Source organism: Propithecus coquereli, unplaced genomic scaffold (assembly GCF_000956105.1).
Source record: "Propithecus coquereli isolate 6110/MARCELLA unplaced genomic scaffold, Pcoq_1.0 Scaffold770, whole genome shotgun sequence".
In the NCBI taxonomy this organism is placed as follows: Eukaryota; Metazoa; Chordata; class Mammalia; order Primates; family Indriidae; genus Propithecus; species Propithecus coquereli.
Genome location: NW_012153841.1, coordinates 179,592 through 189,644, shown reverse-complemented (window position 1 = coordinate 189,644; position 10,053 = coordinate 179,592). Strand labels below are relative to the sequence as shown.

Sequence of the window (10,053 nt, the reverse complement as noted above, 5' to 3'; positions counted from 1 at the left end):
CTGGAGTGCAGTGGTGTGAACTTAGCTCTCTCCAACCTTGAACTCCTGGGCTCAAGCAATCCTCTCACCTCAGCCTCCCAACTAGCTGGGACTACAGGCACACGCCACCAAGCCTGGCCCAATTTTTGTCTTTTAAAAACGGACTTGAGCTTGGACTCCCCTCAGATGATTTGCTGCGCCTGGCCGGAGCAGCCCTGGGCACAGGCCATGGCTGGCCAGGGCAGGCCCACCTGATGCATGGCAGTGGCCAGGGCCCCAGAATTGGGGGAGAGTGGCTGGGTGCTGTCTCCATCAGTGTGCACTTGTGGGGACAGGCCAGTGGCCACGACCTTGGCCATCCTCCCTGACACTGTCTTCCCCGGTCCCCTCCCCTCTCCCCCGGGCAGGCGTGGCGTCCTGCACCTCCACGAGAGCAGTGGGATTCACGACATCGGCCTGCCCCAGTGGCAGCTCCTGCTCTGTCTGTTGGTTGTCGTCATCGTCCTGTACTTTAGCCTCTGGAAAGGAGTGAAGACATCAGGAAAGGTAATCTCTGTTCTTCTTTTGGTTGGGAGGTTGGCCTTGACAAAAAAAAAAAAAGGCTTTTTTCTCGCTATAATCATGTAGTTGGTGAAAGGAAAAGGCAGATTGGAAGTACAAAGCTTGGGTTCAAGCCCCAGCTCTGCACTGACTTGGACAAATGCCTTCCCCTCCCTAAGCTGGTGTCTCCCCGACGGGAGGGTGAGGCATGCCCGTAGATCAGAGCTCCTCATGCCCTCCTGCCAAGGCCTCCCCCAACAGTGGAGACCAGGGGCTGGGGTACCCACAAGGGCCTCCAGACAAAGCCTAAAGCAACTATTGACATGTCTTTGATAAATCTTGGATTCTGACATAAAATTTCATTCAAATGTTGTATTTGCTTTACTATAAAATCCATAACTCCCTCCCCCAAATTTTTGAGTAAGAGAATGCTCTAGAAGATGTCCAGATGTATGCTAGACTTTGTGTTTCCTCTGACATAGTGCTGAGTGTCCCGAAGGGTCTAGGTGTCTTGGAGAGAACAGCACAGGATTAGATAACCAATGAGGGCCAGTCTGGAGCTGGCATTCTGAATGTGGGTGACACTGTTCCCTGTAGTCAGCCTCTTAGGGGTGGGCCATACTCAGGAAATGGCTCATGTTCATTGCTATCCTGAGGAACATTATGGGAACAACAACCCCATTTGGGCCCCACAGATCTATGTAGAGCATGACTGGTAAAGAGGACATAGCTGGGAAGCGTTCTTTCCAATGTTTTGGTTAGCTAAGGCTATGTAACAAACCACCCAAAAATGTAGTGATGTAAAATAACAATCATTTTATTATCTCTCATGATTCTGTGGATTGACTTGGATCAGCTAGGTGGTTCTTCTGCTCCATGTGATATTCTCTGGGCTACATATCTGGGGTCTCGACTGGGCTGGAACATTCTAGATGGTGTATACACATTTCCAGTGCTGGATGGAAGCTAAGTTGGAGCTGTCAACCACAGAAGCTTGGGTGGTTTCCACATAGCCTTTCTATGTTGCTTGGGCTTCTCACAGCATGGCGGCTGAGTTCCAAGAGTATGTTCCAAGCAGACAAGCCCCAATGTGCAAGTTGCTCTTCCAGTCTCTGCTTGTATTGTGCTTGTGCCAATGCTCAAAACAAGTCCTGCAGTAAAGCCCTGAGTCCATGTGGGACGGGACTACACACAGGTGTGAGTTCATTGGGGGTTGTGAGGCAATAGTCTACCATAGTCAAGTAGGCATGAATTTGGAAGAAGCTTCATTAGGCAACTGATTTTGGAAAAGGGGGCGCGGCAGGGTTCTCTCTGATACCCCTAGAATTCTTGGTCATGCCTTCAAGAGCAAAGATGGTGGCAGGGGACGAGCAGCCAGTGGGGATGACATTTGTCAAGAACTGGAGGCGGAACTTCCTATCATCATTTTGGGGACACGGTGGCTTCCCTGGGAAGGACCCGAACAAAATGCAGACAAGAGCTGAGAGGAATTCTGGGGTAGAGCAAAACCAGACTAGGACCACTACCATCTGGATGCCTGGCATATAACAGATCTTCAGTAAATATTTACTGAAGGATTGAAGGGTGGGTAGGTAAATAAGTTTAGGGAACTTCATTAAGTGTTCTTTTGAATTCAGTTCAAAAAAAATTTTTTTTTTTTTTTTGAGACAGAGTCTCACTCTTTTGCCAGGGCTAGAGTGCCGTGGCGTCAACCTAGCTCACAGAACCTCAAACTCCTGGGCTCAAGCAATCCTTCTGCCTCAGCCTCCCAGGTAGCTGGGACTACAGGCATGTGCCACCACGCCCAGCTAATTTTTTCTATATAGTTTTAGTTGTTCGATTAATTTCTTTCTATTTTTAGTAGAGACGGGGGGGGGTCTCGCTCTTGCTCAGGCTGGTCTCGAACTCCTGAGCTCAAACAATCCGCCCGCCTTGGCCTCCCAGAGTGCTAGGATTACAGGCGTGAGCCACCGCGCCCGGCCCAGTTCAAAATTATTAAGCATTTATGGACACTTACTATGTACCAAATCTGATGCTAGTAATAGTGATGCAATAATAAGTAAGACAGATTCCTTCTTCAATTGCTTATAATCTATGTGTATTAAAGACAGGTTTGTAGGTCAACCAATGCCACTAGTTATTTGGGTCTCTATTCGGAGACATATATGTGTGTCCCCCTTTAAATAAGCACCAATGGTCACAAACTATACACACTGTTATATATTTTGCTTTTTTTTTTCCTTAACTTTATCTTGTGGATAATTTCACAACCAGTAGTCAGGTTATATATTAAATACTTTAGTAGAAATACAAACTGTGGGGTTTTTGACGATCATTAAATCAATTTAGTGGGTCATGACAAATTTTAAAAATGAAATAGGCTAGATAACGAGTACATTGCACATAGTAAAATATGCTGTCTCGTGGAATTTTTGTTTCAGTTATAGCACTCTAATGTTTATGAATAGTTTGTCTTGATGGAGAAGGAATTTCTTACCACGGGTCATGGTCAAAAAGTATGAGATGCTGCATTAGTGGAGGGAGCAAGCTCTTTCAACTGCGAGGGTCTGCAAAGACCATGGGGAAGGTGACATTCGAGCTGGGTCTGTAAGAACAGGCACAGGAAGGGTGGGGTAGGGGGAAGGGGTTCTTAGTAGAAGGAACTGTGTGAGCAGAGCCATAGAGGTGTTGACGCCCTGGTCCAGCTTGTCTAGTGCTCTCAATGCCTTTCCTGGCACCAACAGAGGCCCTGAGGGGAGACAGGGCCCACCCCTATGAACTGCGGAGCATGTATGAGGTTTACTAGTGCTACTGGCCTTGGTGTGGGGCCACCACAGGCTTCTAACGTTGCATTTCAAGATTAAGTTCCTCACAGCCATTGCCAAAGGGGTAGAGCCTGCGCTGCCTAGCTGAGCACCTGGCCAGAGCAGAGCTTAATTGTCTGCAGATGGGCTGGTGCTCGAGAGACACCAAGAGGAGCGGGGCTGGGCATGCCCAGTTCCTCTTTCTAAGTGCACCTTCAGAGGAGGAGTGTAATGAGGGGCGGAACAGGAGTGTTACACTGGGAAGTCCCCCACAAAGAAACACGATGAGTGAGGAATATGAGTTCCCCTTGTGTGTCGACCGAAGCCACAGCCCACATTTCGAGTAAGTCCTTCAGTGTTCTGGCTGAGAAGGCAACCGCCCTGGGCAACCCATGGGGTGGGGGGAATTTCTAGAATGGGGAGCTTCACTCAGGATATTCTTGTGCCCTGTCTTTAATTGTTTTTATAAACCGGCTCATGAAAAAAACCAAGAGTGTTGCTTATTTCTTCCCAGACTGCATCTGGAATGGGACACTGAGCTTTGCTTAGCAGGCTTCCACAAGCCACAGAGCCAGCCTGAAATGAACTGCAAAGGTTCACACTTCCTGTCTTGGCAAGTGAAGGCTGTGCTTGGGAAGATGCATGACTCTTCGGCCGCTGGGATGGTGGGAGGCAGGGCACAGTCTGAACCAGGGCTGGAGTTACCCCAGACCAAACACTCTGCGACAACTGTGTGGCCCATAGATCGCCTCTGGGTAGAGGGTGGAGGTTTGAGACAGGCGTTAATTAACCCCCCGAGAGACTGGCAAGTGTGTGCACACAGCTGCCTGCCATCCTGGAGTCCCACCTGCCTCCTCGATCTCCTGAGCTCTTGGCTGAAGTGGCATTTAGCAAGTACAAGCCCAGTGACCCGGCCCCTGAATGCCAGAGCTGCAAGGTACTCAGAGGCTACCTACTCCGACCTCCTTGTACAGACAAGGAAACAAGGGCTTGGAGAGGGACAGGGTTTCACAGCAATCTTCAGCACAGCTAGGACTTGAACCTGGTTGTCCAATGTAGAGTCTAGTGAGTGATTAAGAACATGGGCTCTGTGCTTAGACCACCCGTGGCCTCGGGGTTAATGACCCTCCATAAGCTTCGGTTCCCTCAATCCATTTCCCTGTAAAATGAGGGTGATGAGTGGATGTCACTGCCTCCCAGCTATTGGGAGGATGGAGTGCGAGTCCTCCATGCAGGGCTGGCAGGTGGGAATTGCTCAATACATGGTCCCTGTGTGTGTCCCCATCATCAGCACTCCCGCCCTGCTCCGCCCCTACCTGCACTGCATTGCCAATTCGCTGTGGGCTGGAAGGAGGGAAGGACCCAGGCTCCCACCAGCTCTGTTTACATATTGGACTAAAGTTTTAGAAACCTCAGACTCCTCTTTGCCTGGAGATAAATCAAGACATCAGAACTGGCCAGGGTCAGCCACCCACTCCGCCCACCTGGCTGCCAGCCTCTGGGCTATCTGGGGGACGGGAGCAGGCGCAGAACCTCCTGAGTTCTGGGGAAGGTGGTGGGAGGGGAGAGAGAAAGGCAGACCGATTCAAACAAAACCTGAGTCTTAGGATATTTAAATAGAAAGGCCATTTTGCTGCTTTCACATTCGAGTCCTAATTCTAGCCAAGTCTTCCCAGGAATATGTCAACACAGGCTGGTCCTGGCTTGCTCTAGTGACTCAATGGGACCCAATTATTAATATAATGAACAGCATCATTTGGCACATAAGCGATGCACATACTAAAACATTTCCAGCTCGGTGTTTTCTTAAGTAACATCAGTATTTACCCCACACCCTATAAATCCTTTAAAAAAATATATAGTGAAAATGTCCCTAAGGCTCAGTTCAGAGGCTCACACATTCTAAATTAGTAAAGGTTAAATTAATGGCAGATTTATAGTGATAAAATCCAGACATTTATAACCTTTGTGTTATTATAGACCTTAAAGTAGATCCCAGGCAGTGCTTCTCAAACTCTAACGCACGTAAGAATCACGTGCAGCGCTTGTTAAAGCTCACATTCCTGGGTCCCTGTTTGAGAGAGTCCGCTTCAGTGGCAGGACTGGGGTGGCGGTGGCGGTGGTGAGAATTTGCATTTCTGACAAGCTCCCGGGTGATGCTGGTGTTAATCTAGGCAATCCTTTGCCTGATGCCTGGCTTCGTAGCAAGGTTTGCACAACTTCAGTGACTGGTTCACCACCTCTCTGGTCAGCTCCTTCCCTTTAGAGAGCTTTATCCATTTGAATGTTCTTCCTTATATGGAGTCAAGATCTTCTTCATTTTGATTGTCAGCCATTGGTTTGAGTTTGGTACCCTGGAACCACATGAATTATCCACAGAAACACCAGGCTGGTAAGAATTTGGGTTTAAGGTGATAGAAAGCAGTGACCTCCCTTGGGGACTAAGGGTACTTGCCAAGACCAGTGGGCTGTTCATTAATTCCCTGATCTTGTGCTCAAAGTTCGACCAAGTCTGGCTTCTCATGGCCAGAGATGCGAGTTGAAATTCTGAGAACTGTAAGGCCTGGGCTCGAGATGACAGAGCCCATGTGTCCCTTCTCTTTGCCCAGTGTGTGTACAGGGCACACGTGAGCATGAGTGAGCTGTTGGCCAAGGATCTAGGAGGCTCCCTTTCGACACAAGATCTCAGGTAGTTGAACTCACATCTGCCATCAACTCTGAGAACCTTCAAAGAGACTCAGATGGTTCAGCTTTGAACCCATGTGCATGGACAAAACAAACCCTTCCTTTCTTGATGCTTGACTATAGCCAGACTCAGCTCACTCCTGTCCTGGTGTATTCCTTGGGGAAACTGGATCCATGTTGGAACCTCAGGCATGGCCAATGCAAGGCCACCTCCAGGCTTGATGCCCTGGAGTCAAAACCCAAGAGGTTGGTTTTTGATGGGGGAGTGTGGTCTCGCCGGGTCTGCTGGGCCAGAAGTTGACACGGGCTGTAGGAGACCACAGCAGTTAGGACCCATCACAGTGTCACAGGAATATGTGCGAGCTCTTCCTCGTGCCTGTGGCCAAGGACTTAGACCCATTCGTCCCATTCTGGGAGAATGAATCCAATATCAATGTAAGGCCACCCAGATGCAATAGCCTTAATTTCCAGGGCGTGTTTCTCTTTTCATTTGTATACAATTTGTTCCCTGCCTCCAAAAGAAAACAGAAGTCAAAAACCCACATTCACAAAGACCTCGACAGAACGAGTAAGGGGGAAACAACTGAACGATGTGAAACAGAGGAGCTTCCTCTGATCACCTCTGAGCCCAGAAGACATGAGCACCACTGATGCGTTTCCTCCCCGTTGACTCATTTGCTCATTCGTTGACTCGCTCGTGCTTTCATTCATTCTTTGACTTAGTCTTCCACTAACCCTCTGATTTATCGCTCACTCATTCACCCATCTATCCATCCATCCACTCATCCATCCACCCCCCAGTCATCCACCCATCCATTTAACTATCTGCCCAGCCATACATCCAACCATGCAACCATCCACTCACCCATCCGTCCATCTACCTGATAATCCAGCACTCATCTATGTAACTCTCCAATCATTCATCCAATAAACATTTTTTTTTAATTTTTTTTTTTTTTTGAGACAGAGTCTCACTGTGTTGCCCAGGCTATAGTGCCATGGCGTCAGCCTAGCTCACAGCAACCTCAAACTCCTGGGCTCAAGCGATCCTCCTGCCTCAGCCTCCCGAGTAGCTGGGACTACAGGCATGCGCCACCATGCCCGGCTAATTTTTTCTATATATTTTTAGTTGTCCAATTAATTTCTTTCTATTTTTAGTAGAGACGGGGTCTCGCTCTTGCTCAGGCTGGTTTCGAACTCCTGAGCTCAAACAATCCGCCCGCCTCGGCCTCCCAGAGAGCTAGGATTACAGGCGTGAGCCACCGCGCCCGGCCTAATAAACATTTTTTAAGGACCCATGTGTACCAGGCGCTGGGGATACAAGTTTAAAAAAATAAAGGATTTTGCTTCTAAGGGGCTCAAGGTCTGGTGGGAAAAACAAACAAGTAAGCAAGGAAGATAAATCCTATCCCTTAGGCATAAGTATGAAAATATATGACTATTTTCTATATCTCCATTTTTGTTTTGAGCCCATGTCTTTCTAGGCTGGAAAAGAACTTCACCCTCAGTCATAATTTGAGTTATGTTTTCTTCCTAGGCATGTGCCAAGATTCCTGGGGCTGCGGAGTGCCAGGGCTTGGGGGGAGGAACCATCTGGCTCCTAAGTTATATGTCTGCTTGTGTTTCAGCCCAGCCTTCCTGGGGTCTGACTGCCCTGACCCTGACCTGATTTTCTGCGTGGGCCACGGTCTTCTTTCTGCAAGGCTGCCCATGGCTGCATCGGCCTAAAGCAGTGATTTCTCACCTTGGCTGCCATTCACATCACCTGGGAGCTTTTAAAAGATACTGAAGTGCAGGTCCCACCCCAGACCAATTAAATCAGAAACTCCAAGAATGGGATCTGAGCTTTAACATTTTTATCTGTAACTTCCGCCAGAGCATTCTAACGTGTAGCCAAGGGTGAGAAGGAAGCCCACACAACCGACCCTTCCCCTGTCCCTACCTTTCCTCTCAATTCCTCCAATCTGGGCAAGGGGACAGGGCGTCTCTTTTTATTCTGGGCATAATCTTTTCCCTTTTGTGTTTCTGAACCAGATACTTAGTCTCTGTCCCAAATCTGTTCCTACTAAAATGAAGGATGGTTAGAAATTCTGCTTTCTGCCCAGCCACATTCCTTCTTGGGCAATGCATTTAGGAAGATATGCTTGAATGAGGGTGAAGGGAAAGAGGGAAAGGGAAAGGACAGGGAGAGAGGAGGAAAGGGAGACAACGAGACTGATTTCTAAATAGCCCGCCAGTCAGATGGGTGCAGCAACCAACACCAATGGTGTGATGGATGCAGGACTGGCAGGGAAAGGGGAGAGCACAAAGGTGGGTGTGCTTAGTCCTGAGGCAACTTTAAGGAGTCAGGAGAGGTGACTTTGTGGAGGAGGAGGCATCCAATGCAATGAGAACCTGAGTCTCTGCCCGACGCCATTGGCTTCCACTGCCGCACCGTCCCCGGTGTGCCTGATTCTCCTCCAGGTTCTGAGCTTCTCTGGGGTGAGGCCAATGTCTGTTTATGGCTCTGTCCCTGGAGTCTGGCTCAGGGTCTGCCCCAGAGATGGAGCTTCTAGAACATGCCTTGGGGAAGGGGAGGTGGGGGAGGGCGTGGCTGGCTCTCTGGCAGAGCGTGGCTCTCACACGAGCTGTCCGTTGCCCAGGTGGTGTGGATCACGGCCACGCTGCCTTACCTGGTGCTGTTCGTGCTCCTGGTTCACGGCGTCACGCTGCCCGGCGCCTCCAACGGCATCAGCGCCTACCTGCACATCGACTTCTACCGCCTGAAAGAGGCCACGGTCAGTGCCCAGAGACCGCCTAGCCTTGGGCCGGGCTTGGGGGAGGCTTCTCGGGGGCAGGTGGTGATGGAAGATTGGGTCCCGGCTCTGCCATAACCTTGCGACATGGCCTTGGACAGGATCCTTGCCCCTCTGAGTGACAGCTTCTCCATCTGACTGAAGCCGATTTGCACCCGACCGTCTCCATGAGCCCACCCAGCATGGGTGGTCTAGGACACTGTGGTCCCATTTGGTGGCCTTCACTGACTGCTCTTTGCAAGAAGAGCAGTGCCCTGTGAAGGGGACGTGATGTCCTGGGTCCTCACTCCTGTCCTGTGCCCGTGGCTCCCTAGCCCACCCCAGCCCTACTTCAGCTTTCTAGTCCCCAACCCTGGCCTTTGCCCCCTTTACCCCCATCCCGTGATGTCAGCGTAAGGAGCGACCTCAGCCTCAGTCTCCCTCAGTCCAAGGAGACCTGGACCTGCCAACTCGCCCCCAACAACCTCCACTAGCCAATGTCCTTCCCAGAGGCCTAAATGACTATGAAAGTGGAAATTATGATATAGAGAGGTGAAACTGACCGGGGCTAGACCACGAAGCAGGGAGGTTGGAGAAGGGCTCAGAACTTCAGGCCTCAGGCCATGTGCTTTCATCACCCAAAAGATGGAATAAGTAAGCCCCAGTGGCCCCCAAGAAGTTACCCCTGTCTGTGGGCTGGTAGGAGCCTACCATCTCTGAAGATGTCGTCTCCATAACTCCTGAGATGGTCATGATGCTCTTTGCTCTTGCCCTGTCCACATTCTAGCCTAGGACTTTCAGTTTATTAACTTTCTTTGAAAATCAGGACTTGAAATCGAGCCAGTGAGTTCCTCCGGGGTGAGCTCACTCATGACTACCCAGGGTTGGGAGACACTAGGGAGGCCCCAGCCTCTCTCCATGGTTGTCTTGCGCAGGCTGCCGGGAGCGAGTGGCTAGGGCTGCCCATCTCTGCTTCAGACCACGTTTCCTTGGGTCTCAGAGCCCCCCTGGCGCTTCCCAGCCCTTCCAGGGCCCCCAGAAGGTCATACGATGCTGTAGGAAGCCGAGGGTGAGGCCTTTTGTCTGCTGGTTTCAGGTGTGGATCGATGCTGCAACTCAGATATTTTTCTCCTTGGGGGCTGGATTCGGAGTCTTGATTGCGTTTGCCAGTTACAACAAATTTGACAACAACTGTTACAGGTAAGGTCCTTCTCAGAGCTCTGGAAAGCTCCAAATCCTGCAGGTCGACCCTTGAGAGGGGGGTAGAGAGA

At 50.0% G+C, this 10,053-nt stretch overlaps 1 protein-coding gene across 1 annotated transcript in view; it reads left to right on the top strand.

Annotated features, from left to right (window-relative positions):
- SLC6A2 (solute carrier family 6 (neurotransmitter transporter), member 2) overlaps window positions 1–10,053 on the top strand; it is a 42,981-nt gene that overhangs the window by 25,745 nt on the left and 7,183 nt on the right. The window contains exons 5-7 of the mRNA XM_012662672.1: window positions 387–525; window positions 8,651–8,785; window positions 9,879–9,982. Of these exons, the coding sequence (XP_012518126.1) occupies window positions 387–525; window positions 8,651–8,785; window positions 9,879–9,982 (378 nt within the window). The remainder of the gene's footprint in view (window positions 1–386; window positions 526–8,650; window positions 8,786–9,878; window positions 9,983–10,053) is intronic.